Source organism: Antechinus flavipes, chromosome 3, assembly GCF_016432865.1.
Source record: "Antechinus flavipes isolate AdamAnt ecotype Samford, QLD, Australia chromosome 3, AdamAnt_v2, whole genome shotgun sequence".
In the NCBI taxonomy this organism is placed as follows: domain Eukaryota; kingdom Metazoa; phylum Chordata; class Mammalia; order Dasyuromorphia; family Dasyuridae; genus Antechinus; species Antechinus flavipes.
In genome coordinates, this window is record NC_067400.1 from 460,730,786 (window position 1) to 460,746,843 (window position 16,058).

The window sequence follows — 16,058 nt, forward strand, 5'->3', positions numbered from 1 at the left end:
ATCCCAGAGCAGGTCTTGAAATGGTTGGCTCTGCTTATGATGGTATGGTGCTGTCACCTACTGTGTGTGTGAGCTCCAATCTGGTACCAATAAATCTGACTAATAATGCCCAAACATTGAGAAAAGGTCCCTGATTTGAAATGTAATAGGAAGACCAACACCTTGATTCCTAATAACTGGGAAATTTCTGGTGTGGAATAAAAGGACTTATTGCTAGAAAGCAGAACATAGCTCTCTGGATCAGATATAGCCAAAAAGTGCCCTTACATGTTGCCAAAACTCTTCTTAAAAATACTGGACAATGTCTGGAGATGAGAGAGGGCTTGTTCATGGAATAGCAATGAGAAGAGGGGGATAAAGCAAGGGAGTTTGTTGAGTTGTAGGGTGACATGGTTGACCTGTGCTTTAGGAATATCACTTTGGCAGCTGAATGAGAGAGGGAAGAGACTTGTAGCAATTTTACTTTAAATGTGTCCTGTGTTGTTTTGCCTATTTTAAGTTCAAACTATTTTGAAACAAAGGACAAAAAAGTCAAGTTCTTATGTTCCTTAGTGTTAATAGAAAAGAAGTTACAGTTTGGATTTTAAATAAAATGATGCTGACACTGAATCCAGGCAGCCTTTGTGACAATCCTAATGTAATCAACAATCTACATGAATCTCAAGGGGTTTCTTTTTGTGGACTGGATTTTATCAGGTTTAAAAAGCGGTGAGAAATCTCTATGTGACTAGTGAATATTCCCCCAAAAAAGGACAAAATGTAAAAGAAGCTGAAGGTCAATATTTTCTTAGAGTCATCTTCTCTATTTTTCCTTTTCAAATATCAATGAATTTTACTTTCTTTAAGCTTTGCCTTTTCCCCTCTTAAATTATTCCCTGTCACCTTTGGCACTTTCCTTAAGCTGTGTCTAAGGCAAGTGTCTTAAAACAAGTACTGGCTGAAATGTAGACTTAAGAAAAAAAAAAAAAAGGCTGTATTTAAAGAGAAAAGAATAAAGAGCCATCATCCCTCATGCACCATGCAGACATTGAATAAAAGAAATTATATTAGAATTTAGATTAGAATTAGATAGAATAAAGGAAATTAGTTCTTAGAGATTATCTAGACCAGTGTTGTCAAATTGAAATAGAAATGGGAGCCCTCTAAACTATACCTTATGATTCCTGTGGGTTGCATGTTGACTTAAGAAAGCTACAAATTAACTTTATGTATACTTTATTGTATTTTTATTTATTTTGTTAAACATTTTCCAATTATACTTTAATCTTGTTTAAGCATACTTAGGAAAGTCATGGGCCCCATATTGCCAGTGGACCACGTCTGACACTTCTGATCTAGTTCAACTACCTTAATTAACAATTAATACTGATTCACATTTATAGATTTTTAAGGTTTGCAAATACTTTACATATTCCATTTAAACAAGACTCAAATTCAGATCTTCTTGATCCCAACTGAATCACTCTATTCTCTACACCAGGGCTGCACTCATGACCCCTTTTTACCCGAGAACTTTTTATATGAACTCAGCTATTTAGTATATAGTTATACAAATAAAACATTTACTGATAAGTCATAAAGAAATTTATTTTAAAATAAATGGTACACATATAATGTTACCATTTATTAAAGATGAAAGTAGATTTGCATACTAATGAGATGACTATGCTTTTTTATTTTTACAAAAAGAATTAAATTTTGGTGGAATATTTGATATTTTTTACTATTACCACATTTTTCACAACTCTCATGTTCAATTACATGACTCCAATGTGGGATCGAGATCCACAGTTTTAGTTTTGCATAAATGTCTAAACTCAGGAAAAAGTCCACAGCTCCTTTCTTTTTTACTATATTATTCTGCCAAGTTCAATTATTTAGAGTCTTTTAGGAACCATATCTGCTGCATTGGAAAGATCCAAATATTTGTGATAAAATAGACCTTGATTCTAAGCACAGTGATAATAGGGGAAAGAACTGCAATCCAAATGCCCTCAAGATAAATCAGTCTGGAACAGAAAGCTTTGTGTCCTTATTTTTTTTTTTTCTCCTCTTTCATGTGATGCCTACCCATCCTGGAACCAGCTGGGTATGTTGCCTGTCACCAGTTTTGGAATGAGACTCAGGGCTCAGAATTGTTAAAAATGCATTTTGTTGCTTATGTTGTGTCAACAGGAACTTTCAGGTCTTTGTTATATAATAAACACTTGTTTTTTAACAACTTTGATATTCACTTTTCAATCTCTACCCAAACTGTATCCCTCCTTCTTATTTCCTCACATGCAGTTACAATCTTTTCTTTTTCACACCCTTCCATACATTCTGACCCCCATGAAAATAGCATGATTTAAATCATTGCAAATATTCCAAAGGTTCTATACCTATATTCAGTCAATCATGAAGCATTTGTTAGCTATCTACTTCTTGCCAAATGCTCTGGGAGGTCTTAAAGAGACACAGAGTCAAAAGCAACAACTCCCATCATCAGGGACCTTCCATTTTATCAGATGAAACAACATGTACACAATATATTTGTAATATATACAAAGTAATATTGCATTTGGGGAGAATAGCAGCAGAGATAACAGGAAAAGAGGTGATATTTGAACTCGGTTTTACAGAAAGCAAGGTATTCTAAGACATGGAATTTAGAAAGGATCAATGGAGAGGGAGTGGGGGTTGGGATAACATAGTGTTTGAGGAATAGCAAGTAGTCTGGTAGAAAGTAGAGTAAGTGAGAGGAGTGGTATGTTATAAATCTGAAAAATCACACTAGAGCCATCTGGTATGTGGCTTCTAGAATCTTGGCTGTCCTATAAATATTTGAAACTCAACATGTCCAAAATTGAACTTCTCTTTTTTCCCAAGCCCTTCCCTTTTCCTAAATTTTGTATTATTGCTGAGAGTACTTCTATCTTTCAAGTTACCTAGATTTGTGTCATCCTTAACTCATCACTTACTCTCTTACTCTAATATTGCCAAATTCTGACTTCACAGCATCTCTTGGATAGGGCCTCCTTTTCTCCTCTGATACTGAGAAGTTCATCACCTCATGCCTGGACTATTGCCATTGCCTTCAGCTTCCCCTCAGCTATCAGAATGATCTTCCTAAAGAATGGGTCTGCTCATATTATTTCCCTATTAAATTAAATTCCAGTAGCTCTTCGTTACTTCCATAATCAAATAGGAAATCATCCCTTTAGCTTTTAAAGCTCTTTATAAACTAATTCCTTCTAACTTTTCTAGTCTTTTTACCCCTTTCCACACAATCTGTGACTCAGCAACAGTGGCCCCTTTCTTCTCCCCTACTTCTAACCTCTACACATAGTATCCCATTTGCCAAATGATGCTTTTTTGCTGCTTGTTCCTCAGATTGGTAATTCTCTCCATCATCTCTGCCTCCCGACCTCCCTCAAATTTCAGCTAAAGTCATACTTTCTACAAGAAGAAGCCTTTTCTGGTCAATGTTAATGCCTTTCCTCTGAGATTATGTCCAGTATATCCTGTATACATTTTGTTTCTCAATAGTTGTTTGCATGTTGTCTTCTGAGTTAGATTATGAGCTCCTTGAGGTGAGGGACTGTTTTTGTCTCTCTTTGTATCCCCAGTTTTTAGCACAGTGCCTTGCACATAGTAGGTGCTTAATAAGTGCTTGTTGATGACTTTGGATAGGAAAATTAGTAGAACTTTTTGAGCAGGGAAATTCCAGGGTCAAAAATATGCTTTAGGAACATCATTTTGGCAGTTGTATGGAGAGAGAACAGACTGGAGGCAAAGAGACATAATTAGGAGCAATAATCTAGGCAAGCAGATTTAATTTTTTTCCCAATTATATATGAAAACAATTTTAAACATCAAAGAAAAATTGAATTCCAAATTCTCTCCCTTGTTCTGTTACCTCCTCCCTCCCAGAGATGGCAAGCAATTTGATAAAGGTTATTCATATTCAGTTATGCAAAACATGGTTTGTATTAATTAAGCTGCAAAAGAAAACATAAACCAAAAAAAGTTTTAAAAATATGCTTTGATTTACATTCAGACACCATCAGCTCTTTCTCTGGAGGTGTATTGCAATTTTCATACTAAATCCATTGGAATTGTCTTGGATCTTTGTGTTGCTGAGAATAGATGAGCCACTGTTGATCATCATACAGTATTGCTTTGGGTACACAGTGATCTCCTCATTCTTAGGCAAGGATTTTTACAGGCCTGAATTGGGATGATGAATAGAGAAAAAGGGTGGATTTGAGAGATGTTGGGAAGGTAGAATTAACAAAGTATGGCAATTGATTGAATATTGAGATGTAAAGGAGAAGGAAGAGTCAAATGTGATTAAAGTTGCAAATTTGAGTGGGAAAAAAAAAAGGACCCAGAAGAGAGTCTTGGACTACACACTTGCAGCATGAACTAAAAACTATGACTCAGCAGCCATAGATCCAACAGGGTGTGTGAGGGGGCGGGGCGGGGCGGGGAGGGGGGGAAAGAGGTGGGAAGTGATCGTATCAGAGAAATAAGAGAGAACTGTGTAAAACTCTAGAGAGGGATGGTCAGCAGTGTCAGTGTATCATATGAAAAATGTGGATTGAAAAGAATGAATTTCTGATGCATTTGAATTTTTAAAAATTCTAGAATATTTCCTTTTTAGTTGTCTTAAGTAATTTGATTGTAAAAAAGGAATAGCAAATAAATGTAAATTCATCACACTTCCTTTCAAATTTATTTTTAATGTATTTATTTATTTAAAATGTAAATGTGAAATAAGAAAAAAACAAAATGGAAAAAGAAAGACAGAAAAAGAAAACAAAAACAAAAACAGTTGTCATGTGCCTAGAAAAACATGGGGAGGATTCAAAATATGTAACAATAAATTTTCATTTCAGGAAAGTATATATAATACATTACCCTTGAGGCCCAGTTTTAGAGTGTGTGTGTGTGTGTGTGTGTGTGTGTGTGAGAGAGAGAGAGAGAAAGAGAGAGAGAGAGAGAGAGAGAGAGAGAGAGAGAGAGAGAGAGAGAGAAATCTGGAGAGCCTGAAATTTTCTGACCTACTCTGCCATCTTCTCATAATTCTCCAAAATTTGTTTTATAAATAATATGATCAATTATAATCAGTAACAGAAGAGGGTTTAGGTTTGCTTTCTGTAGCTCCAGTTTTCTTGACTCTTAAGACCAGCTCTTTATCTCCTATGCTGGGCTGCCTCTGTAATATTCAATAAATGTTTATTGAATTCAATTCACTTTCACATATACTTGTTTCTCAACAAGGTAAGCCTTTTCAGTGTATTTACTATTTTCACATTTATTAGGAGGAGGTACCTATAGAATATCAAGTTGTAAATATTTGCTAGGTAGTTAATTATTTGAGATACGCACTTCTGAACACAGAGAAATCAGGGTGAGCAGCTTTCAGAATTGATACTTTTAGCCTTTGAGTAATATATAGGGATTAGAGACCTGTTAATTCTCTGAGATCTTTTGTTAACCAATTGGTGATCTAATTTTGAATTATTCAGAAAAGTAAAGTATACCTATAATGTAGAGCAAGATTAATCATTTGGGGATTATGGTTCTCATAAGAATATTGCCAGTAGGTTCTGAGGAAGAGAAAGGCGCCTTCATTTAGATAGGCTTAGTGAATCATACAGTTTTTTTCCCCCAGACCTGAAATTACCTTCATTGTATTTTGCTCCCAAAAAAGCACAAATATTTTCCAACTCATACTGAATTCAATTCAAGTATATGAAAAAGCCTATTAGTTCTTAGCATTGTAGGAAAGGAACTAAGGATTCTAAGCCTCAATGTTTGTACTTTTTTTGCTAAGTGACCTAATTACACAATATAGGATTTATTTTGAATTTGTCCTTTTGACATTCAAGGACAGTTGAAGTGTGTGATACCATTACTATATTTCCCAATTATTTGTAGAGATGACTTAACTTGTCTCTGTCAAGGGAGATAAGAAACATTAATTGTCCAAGCATTTTTAATAAATGACTCATTGCTCCTTAAAGACAAGATTCAAGGCCACAGCCTTCCTGATTATAAAACTTTTTGGGCTTTTTTTTTGGGGGTTTCTTGGAAATCTGAAAAAGTAACACTGAAAATATTTTTACAAATAGGTAATGCTATTTACACAGGACTTAGAGGAGAACATTTTTTAAAGTCTTTAGTTTTATAATTCTAGCTACACAAACTGATTCAATTCAGTTAGCATCATTAAAAGCCTGCTATATACAAATTACTGTCCTAGGCATTAGGAATACAAAGGAAAAAAATGAGCCAGTTATAAGGTCATAGAGCTAAAAAGGGTCTTAGATGCCATCTGCCCCAATCTCTTCGTTTTTACAGCCGAACAACCTGAACCTTAGAGAAATTACAGGTCTTGCCCAAAATCAAATAGGTAGTGAGTGAGAGAAGCAGGATTTGACTATAGATCTGCTGACTTCAAATCCGATGTTTTTTCCATGTACTATACCCTCCAGGAGTTTACATTCTACTTGGGGGGAAACCATATGGTAAATGTAGGTTAAAGGTTCAGATTATGTACCAAAAAGCAGAGTTCCAGAAATATAGCAAAGGGCTTATCAGAGATAAGCATTTCAGTTATAGAACACCTTTTATAAATTGATTTTTTAAAACCTTAGCTGAGATTGAAATTCTTCTGTGCTTATATACAACAAGGTAAAGATAGATTTCTAAAAAAAGTAGTAACTAGGTGACAATGAATAGAGCGTGAGGTGTGGGAAGTTAAATTTGACCTAAGACATTTACTAGTTGCTTGAGCTTGGGCAAATCACGTAACTCTATTTGCCTCAGTTTCCTCATTGAAAAATGGGCTGGAGAAAGGAGATGACAAACTACCCCAGTGTCTTTGCCAAGAAGACCCCAAATGGGTTCCTGAATAATCAAGCATGACTGAAATGACTAAACAATAACAAATTTTGAAAAGAGGCCTGTTTAATTGGGGGCCAATCAGAGGTTTTGAGAATGGACCTGGGAAAATTTAATGATGGGATTCACCTCTAATTCTGGATGATCTTTGATATGAAAGGGAAGATTTATTGATCTGGGAACTGACTCAATGAGTCATGCTTCATAATATTTTGAGCATTACCAAATTGGCTTTGGGGGAACATTGATGTGCAACAGGACCTGTTTTAGCAGATGTTCTGTTAAGGTTTAGTTCATTGCCCTCCTCTATCTCCTTCCCTCTAAGTGCTCTTGAAGACTTTTTGTTTTTGTTCAGCCTTTATCAGATTTGTCTGACTTTTCATGACCCCTTTTGAGGGTTTCTTGACAAAGATATTGAAGTTCTTCGACATTTCCTTTTCCAGGTCATTTTACAGGTGAGGAAACTGAGGCAAATAGGACTAAGTGACTTGGTGAGGGTCATATAGCTAATGAGTGTCTGAAACTATATTTGAACTCAGGAAAATGAATCTTCCTGGCTTCAGGCCTGGTATTCTATCCACTGCACAATCTAGATGCCCAATCTTAAAGACTACACATTAGTATTAAAAAGGCAGTGTGACTGAGGGTTGATTAGGCAGTATGGTTGATTAGACTATGGGCCCTGGAGTCGGATGACTTGAATTCAAATTTGTTCTCAGATTCTTGCTGGCCATGTGACCTTGGGCAAATCATTTAATCTCTGACTCAATTTTACCATATGTAAAAATAGGAATAATAATAGCATCTCTCTCCCAGGGTTTTTATGAGGATCAAATGAGATCATATTTGTAAAGTACTTAGCACAGTGCCTGACACACAGTAAATACTATATGTTAACTGTTTTATTGTTACTATTTTTATTATTATCCATTTTAAAAGCTCTGGGTTGGAAGTCAGAATCATTGAGACATATAGTACTAGTTCTGTCACTAACTAACATAAGGTCACAATCTTTTCTTTTAATTATAGCTTTTTATTTTAAAAATATATGCAAAGATAGTTTTCAACATTTACACTTGCAAAACCTTGTGTTCCAAATTTTTTTCCTTCCCTTCCCTCCCTCCCCTAGATAACAAATGATCCATGTACAATTCTTCTATACATATTTCCACATCTATTATGTTGCATCAGAAAAATCAGATCAAAAAGGAAAAAAATGAAAAAGAAAACAAAAAGCAAGCAAATAATAACAAAAAAAGGTAAAAATACTATATTATGATCCACATTCAATCCTGACAGTCCTTTTTTTTGTATGCAAGTGACTCTCTCCAGCACTAGTGTTAGGAATTGGCTTGAGTGATATAAGGTCATAATCTTAAAGCTGAAGATCAGCACTGAACTAGGATTTAGAAGAGTAATTGTAATTCCAGCTGTACTACTTCCTATCACAGGTCACTTAACCTCCATGACCCTCAGTTTCCTTATCTGCAAAATGGGGACAGCCATACCTATCTTGTCCTGGCAACCTTGTAGAATAAATTTAAGTGGGAAAAAAAAGTAAGACTGTCTATGTGACAGTGCTTTCTAAATAGCACACAAGTATTGTGTTTGTTTATTTACCCCAAAATATGTCCTGAATGCTTTCTTTGCTTAAAACCCTGTGTTAGGGCACTCTGCTAGATATTGCTTGATATTGTCATCAAGATATTTGCAACTTAGGATGGCATATAAAACATATACAGATAAGCTACTTTAAGAGAAAAAACTTAAATATAAGAAAAGCTAAATAGAGGAAAGCAATGAACTAAACTTTAGACAAAAACAGTTGTTTATGAATGATCATTCCAATTAAGTATAACACATAGTAAACTAATAATAGCTTCCATAATAGGTATGTAAAAGAGGTGCAAAATTCTCTGTGAGTTCAAATATTATCAACTGAGGTCTTGAAGGTACTCAGGGAACCAAGACAGTGAAGATAAGAATATTGAACATTTCAGGCATGAGTGAGAGCCATTGTATGGATAAGTTCTACCAGCATGTTATTCTAGGAATCCTTTTCCTTTTGTATAAGTCTATTATTGTTACCCTCTTGGTCTAAGTCTTTGTGTTCTCTCAGCTTCCTAACTAGTCTCCCCACTTCCAACTTTTTTCTGATCCTATCCATTCTATTCCTAACAGAGTTAACTTCCTAATGCAAAGCTTCTGGTTACTTTTCTATTTAAAAATGATCACATGTTCTTCTCTTGTCTAAAGAATTACACAATTGGACATCTTGGTGATGCAGTGAACACAGCACCTGCCTTGGAGTCAGGGGGACCTGAATTCAAATGTGGTCTCAGATGCTTATCACTTTTTATCTGTGTAAACGGGGCAAGTCACTTAATTCCAATTGCAATTTCCCCCCCTCCTCCCCACAAAGATTTATACAGTCATAGAATAAGTCAGAAGGGACCCAGCAACCATTTGCCCAACCTCTAATGGAAAAGGAATACTCACTACCTTTAAATTTATGTTTTTAGGTTACTTGTGAGGATTAACAAACCACCAGCTCATGATATAACCCATTCCAGTTTTAGCGAGCTCTAATTGTTAGGACGGGTCTACTTAGATTAAGTCTAAGTTTGCTTCTGCAAATCCCACCTATTGTCCTTAGTTCAAACAGAACAAATCTAAATTTCTTTTACACAGCAGATCTTAAGGTACTTGAAAATTGCTTTCATGCTTCCCTGCCCAAAAAAAATTTTTTTTTCCCCTAGAGTTAACATCCTCACTTCCTTCAACTTATCTCCATATAAGTGGAGATTTAGGAGCTGTGATGGCCTCCCCTCTGTAGATGTTGTCAAGCCTTTTAGCTTGAATTCACCAGAGACAAGATATACTGTCTTACTATCTCCCTAATAATCTTGAGTACTTTGTACTATCTGTTTCTGTCCTGTTTCTATCTTGTCCTTTTTAGTTCTCTCCTTGACAGAGAAAAGAAACAGAATAAATAAGTAGCATTACTTCCCCCTTCCCCCATTGTCCATTATCTTTATCCCATTCATATCTAGCAGTGATTCTTTCTATGGAAGGCACATTCTCAAGTCTTTCATTCTAGAGCTTTAAAAATATGCTGGCCAGGACTGAATGGAAGATTGCAGATGTGGTTTGACTAGAGCGCAGGACTCCCTTCTGGACATCACTGCTCTATTAATTTTGTCTAAGACCAATTTCACAGTTTGAAAAATATGTTCAGATCTTACTGAATAACGATAATTACCTCATTGACATCCCTTTAACAACACCTCTCTCCTCTAAATATTTGCTATTTTTCTCTTTAATGATAATTTGGGTCTCAATTTAGGAAAGCTATTTTATATAAAATTCATTATGCAACATTCCTAGAATGAATTATGAATGTCTATCTGTAGGCTTTCTGTGGGATTGCTAGACCCTCTTCACTTTTTGTGATTTTTTTTTCCTTTAAAGCAGTCTTGTAAAGCCTGTCGCTTTCTCAAATCAATCATTAAGCTCCTATGTGTCAGGTCCTGTGCTAAGCAATGTAATGTTTTTAAATACACAAAATAGTATCATAAAGAAAACCAATTATATTGAAGTAAAAATGTTTTTTGCTCTCCAAGTTCGTGGATTCTCCCCTGAAATTTATCCATGGATATCCATGAGGGTGGTTTATGGATCCCAGCTTAAGAACCCCTGCTTTGAAGGAAGATATTAGAACTGATGACCAATATGAACAGAAATTCCAGTAGGAAGATATCAGTAGAATGAAAATGAATGAGAATAGTGTGTTGAGATCGGTCAAGCAAGAGTTAACCGGGCAGTGACTCCCTGGAGAGGTTGTTTACTAACGTTTATGACTTGGGTGTGAATTGGCTATTTAAGAGTGGATCTATGCTCTCCTGCAATTCTCCCGGGAGCTGCCAGAAAAGTTGGTCAAAGGACCCAGCCAACCATGGGAAGAGGCCTGTTTCCATTCTCAGTAGGATTGTTTTAAGAGCAAAGAGCTTTATTTTTTTTAAAGCCTCTAAAAATATGGTTGTGATCAACTGTTTGCTCTTCCAGTGTGTATGTGGACAACCCTTACCAGTGGCAGATGCAGAGGTAGGTCAATATGGCTTCTTTTGGGGGTAAGATTTGTTTGTGTTTCTTTAACACCCTTCAAGAAGTTCAAAATAGAATCCAGAATGGAAGTCTTTCTTGCTGAGATTAGGTTTAGGTAGTTTTCTTTCTTTCTTTTTTTCTTTTTCCTGAACTAGATAAACTTGGCTAAAGTTGTTTACTTTCCTAAAATGGTTCAAGGTTCTCATTTGTCTTCCAAGTCTATTTCTTTTTGACAGGACTGAAATCGTTAGTGCTAACTGAAATCAGAGCGATTTTTTCCTTTGGTACTTGGATTAGAAATTAAACAGACTTTTAAACCCTACACTTATTTTCCTGCAAATTAATTTTGCTGTGCCCCTAAAACGCCGGCTGCTGTTTACCTTTGCAGCCGTACTGGAAGAATTTTTAAAAATGAGCTGCAGGTTTAGGTAGAGGCATCAAGTGGGCTTTTTAAAGTACCACCTGTACATGGATAATGGCTGAGATTTGAGGTATATTGCATTTAAAAGATTAATCCAATCGCCGCTGGTGGTGGTATTTGATTTCCCTGCTTTGGGGAATACATGGCATTACTGAGGTGAGATCATTTCCTGGAATGTGTTTGAGTCCTCTGAAGGATTTGTTACCTGCACAGCTAAACTGGGTTATTGTTTTCCTAAATCTATTTCCTTATTTTTCAGCTTCGGTGAAGAAAATCTGGCTCCTTTTTGCATAAGAATAACAAAAAAAAGAAATTTATCATTATTTTGGGCTGGTTGGAATCTGATCTCAGGGGCTTCTCAATCCCACTCTCTTTTTCATTCCTGATGGTGTTAAAGTCTCTAAGCTTTTCTTCCACCTTATAAAATACACCACTGAGAAAGTGGGATAGGCTTCCACTGCCCTGGCTTCTGAATGCCACTGATTCTTATATTTTTGTTTGTTTGTTTGTTTTCTTATTGTTTTGAAAAGGAAATAAAAAGCTGAAAGGTAAACTTGCAAACGCTACTTACTTGCTATCCTTTAATCTTCTCAATTCTGGACCCACTCATTTCAAGGTAGTCAGGGCTGCTAAGTTTGGAAATTTATCACAATTCTGTCCTTTTAGGTTGGGGAATCCCTGACCCAGAGAGGGCTTCTATAAACCCCGATCCCCTCTATCATTTGAGTTCCTAGATGCTCTTTTGTTCCCTTCCCCCAAGACCCAGTTAGCTCTTGCTCTCTCACTCCTTATTTTGTATCTACAGAAGTAGTAAGATGGAAGTTAGATAGACATGCCCACATGGTGTGATATCTTTGCTTCCTGTGCATTCTGATCTGTCTTCCTATCACCCATACTGTGGCTGACACCTTTTATTACCTCCCTAATATAGCTGACCTACACTCAGCCCTCATATTGCAGGAGATATATCCAAACACCATTCATTGAATAAAGAACTGTTCATTGCTTACTCTATGTGCAAAGCCCTGGGCCAAGTGCTAGGAAAGATGCAGTGTTTCCATTACACTGGCCCCTACTCTTTTGAGATTACAGTTTTGTTGGGGATGACTTAAATATAGATAACTGTAATAATCAGTATTACATAATGAGTGCATTAGTATGTGTTTTGTAAGGACACACTTATTTTGCTTTTCTCTAATGAGCCTGTGTTTGAGTCCGCTGAAGGATTTGTTTCCTTATAATAATAATAAGGGTAAGTCCTTAACTCTAGACAGAGGCAGGATCAGGGGAAAGATAGTAGACTTTGGTATTATAAGCTTTCGATTCAAATGTCACCTTTGCCACTCATCACCTGTGAGAATTTGGGCAAGCCATTAATCTCTCCAAAAATCTATTTCCTTATCTGTAAATGAGAGGAATGGATTGCATGAACTCTAAGGTTTCTTCTATTTTAAGTCTCTGATCCTCTGGACCTAAAACTGTGTAAAGGAGGAGTTAGACCTTTAAAAAGAAGTAAAAATTAAGTCCAGAAGCAAACCTATGATGTAGGTTACGGGGTTAGTCCTCGGAAATAGTTATTCTATCTCATCTTTAAGAAGATCAAGTAAAGTGAATGAGTGCTTTAAATATTTAAGAAATAATTACCTAAGAATCATAGAATCTTGATTTGGAAGAAGTTTTAGAGTTTATCTAATTCATATCTGTTGGAATCTGGTTTTACAGATAAAACTGACAAGTTTAGTGACTTCCTGATGTCACACTGCCATTGAGCAGCCACTGATAAATACATTCTACACTACTGACTCCTAAAGTAACCTTGCACTTTTTTGGCCTATGCCTGTGATTTCATGGGAATGGGGTTATGAACAAACTGCACCTCTCAGTGTGGATCAACAGCATTTCTTGGAGCAGCTCGGGGTTGCAATGGATAGAGTACTGGGCCTGGAGTGAGGAAGATTTGAGTTCAAATGCAGCCTCAGACACTAACTTTGAAGCTGGTCTAATCACTTAATCGCTATCTCAATTTCTTTATCTTTAAAAATAGGAATAATAATTAGCACTTACCTTCCATTGTTGTTGTGTGGATCAAGTGAGATAGTGATCTTAATGAGTTACTAATTGTAAAGTGCTTAACACAGTACCTGGAATAAAGTAAGGACTATATAAATGCGAGTTATTATTGTTCTGAAATTTGCAAATTTAAGAAAGTTTCTTGATTCTTAAGAAGTGGTTTGCCCATAGGAACAATATGTATCAGAAGTCGGGCCTTGAACCCAGAGCTTTTTTACTTGAGAACACTTAACTTGTTTGCCATACTGCTACTTGAGTGCTGTACTTAATCTTCCTAAAATACCTATTACATTGTAAACTCGTTTCTTCTACCAGCTGGACAATATTTTCTTAGATTAGTCTATTGTTTCATAAATTTAGGCTGAATATTGCAACTTAGATAAATGATGGTCCAATCAGCATGATCCTTCAGCATATTAACAAGTAGGGCTTTATTAAAAAAAAACAAAACAAAAAAAACTTATTTTTTTTTAATTACAGATATCGCTGGCTAGTCCTTCTAGCAAATGACTCTAGGTTAAGTTATGGTTTTAATTCAGTATGGAACTAAAATTGGACTGATTTATTTTAGTTTGTGTTTTAGTCATGTGTCTTAGATACTTAAAAAATATAATAAAATAAATCGAGGGTTTTTTAAAAGAGGGTTGATGGCATGGGAAGGGATTGGAGCTGTTGTTTCATTTTTTTCTATAGACATTTAAGCTCACTTAACTTGTTCACATTTGAAAAGGTTGTTACTGATGAACAGTGGAGGAAGTCTTCCTCCCAGGATGAAGAAAAGATGGAGCCACAAAGAGTCACAAGGAGGAGATGGGGTTCTGGAAAAAGATCTCGACCTAGGCCCCTCTCTGATTACAGTCAGTTGACAAGCAGAAGCTTCTCCATTCCTGAAGACTCAGTTGCCATGGAAACCCAAAAACTGGATGGTGTGGATGGAGGAAACCAGCAGAGTGTGGCCTCCTCTGACACTTCTGACCAAAATGTTTCTTTGGGCTATTCAAAAGGATGCCGAAAAAGAAGACCCATCTCTGTGATAGGTGGGGTCAGCTTCTATGGGAACAACCAGACGGAAGAAATAGAAAATCTTCTGACCCAAGTAAGATCTGATGTGCTTCTTCCAAAGTCAACAAGCCCCAGTGCTTCTTCAGCCTCCTGGCCTTTGTCTTCAAGCTGTAAAATAAACAGGATATTTCTCCTTTCTTCTGTTTTCCCCAAATGTGATGTCAGCTGCTCTCAGTCTTCTCTTCCTGACTTTGTCTGAAGACATATTCTAATTAAAACTAACTATTCTGACCTCTGGATGCCTTTCACTAATGTTCTTTCTCTCTTTGGGGTAGTAAGTTATTTTTGAAGCATGTAAACTGAGAAAGTCCTGTAGTGTCTTATGTAGTAATAAATAATCTGAATTTGAACTGGGGGAAAGTGACAAGAGTTAAATCTCTTACTGGAAAAAAATTGCTCATTTTTGATATATAAAGACAGGGAGAAAATGAAGACAATTGGATATTTTTTATGATAGGAAATAGAACTTTCTGTAATATGTTTCCTTAATCACTTCTCCAGCCATATTGCCAATTTCTAGTGGTTTATTCATTGGTTAAAATTCTACTTTGGTCCTATTGGCCTATATCAGAAAACCAGTCAACAGGATTTAATTCTTTGATAATTGCTTAGATCTGTGCTGGGCACTGGGGAGAGAGGTAGTGAAGTATAAGGCATGCACCTTGTCTCAGACACTTACAGTGTTGATAAAGATGAAAAATTCTAAAAAGAATATAAATTTTATTTCTGTTAAACCTATTATCTAATATTAATTGCAGTTGAAGATTAGTTTTAACTTGCAAACTTTAAATTCTTAAAATTAAGAACTTAAAAAAATGAGGTGAAGAGTTTGTTCATGTTGAAATTCTTTAGAGTCTTATTTAAAATTTTTGCTCTCAAAGAGGCAGTGTTAAATAGTGAGTAGAGGGGCTCTGTTGAGACATCATAAAGCCGGAAATCAAGTGATACCTCTGATGCACTAATTGGATGTCCCTAGGCAAGTCACTTATTCTTTCATTGCCTCAGGCTTTTCTCTTAGATTATAAATTACACAGCAGTTGCCAATTCATGGTAGAGTTTTCCTACTCCAATGAGAGTCAATAGTCATAAAACTTGTCAAAATAATACTAATTTTGAAAAAAGTTTTGGTATAGATTAAAACTTGGTAGCTAAGCCTACTTTAAATATATAGAAGCAATATAACATTTTATATACTATATAAAATACTTTGTATAATATACATGTATTTATATATAATATGTTATAAATATATATAGGCATATGTATATCTATCTATATGTATATGTGTGTGTGGGGGTATATATGTATATATGTGTGTATGGCATGTGTATATATACACACATATATATGTGTGTATATATATATACATACACATATATGAAAAACACAGTTTGTCAGGAAATATATGTTGAGGGAATGAGCTTATTTTAAAATTTTCTTTTAAATTGCCCAATATAAGAAAATGTGAGGCAAAAAAAGGAAAGAATAAACCTGCCCTAATTTAGTGTGT

The 16,058-nt window shown here is 35.7% G+C and overlaps 1 protein-coding gene across 1 annotated transcript in view; it reads left to right on the plus strand.

The window, feature by feature from the left end:
* The window catches only part of SPATA13 (spermatogenesis associated 13), a 144,763-nt gene that overhangs the window by 65,146 nt on the left and 63,559 nt on the right, over positions 1-16,058 (plus strand). Inside the window, exon 3 of the mRNA XM_051986569.1 lies at positions 14,217-14,582. Within this exon, the coding sequence (XP_051842529.1) occupies positions 14,217-14,582 (366 nt within the window). The remainder of the gene's footprint in view (positions 1-14,216; positions 14,583-16,058) is intronic.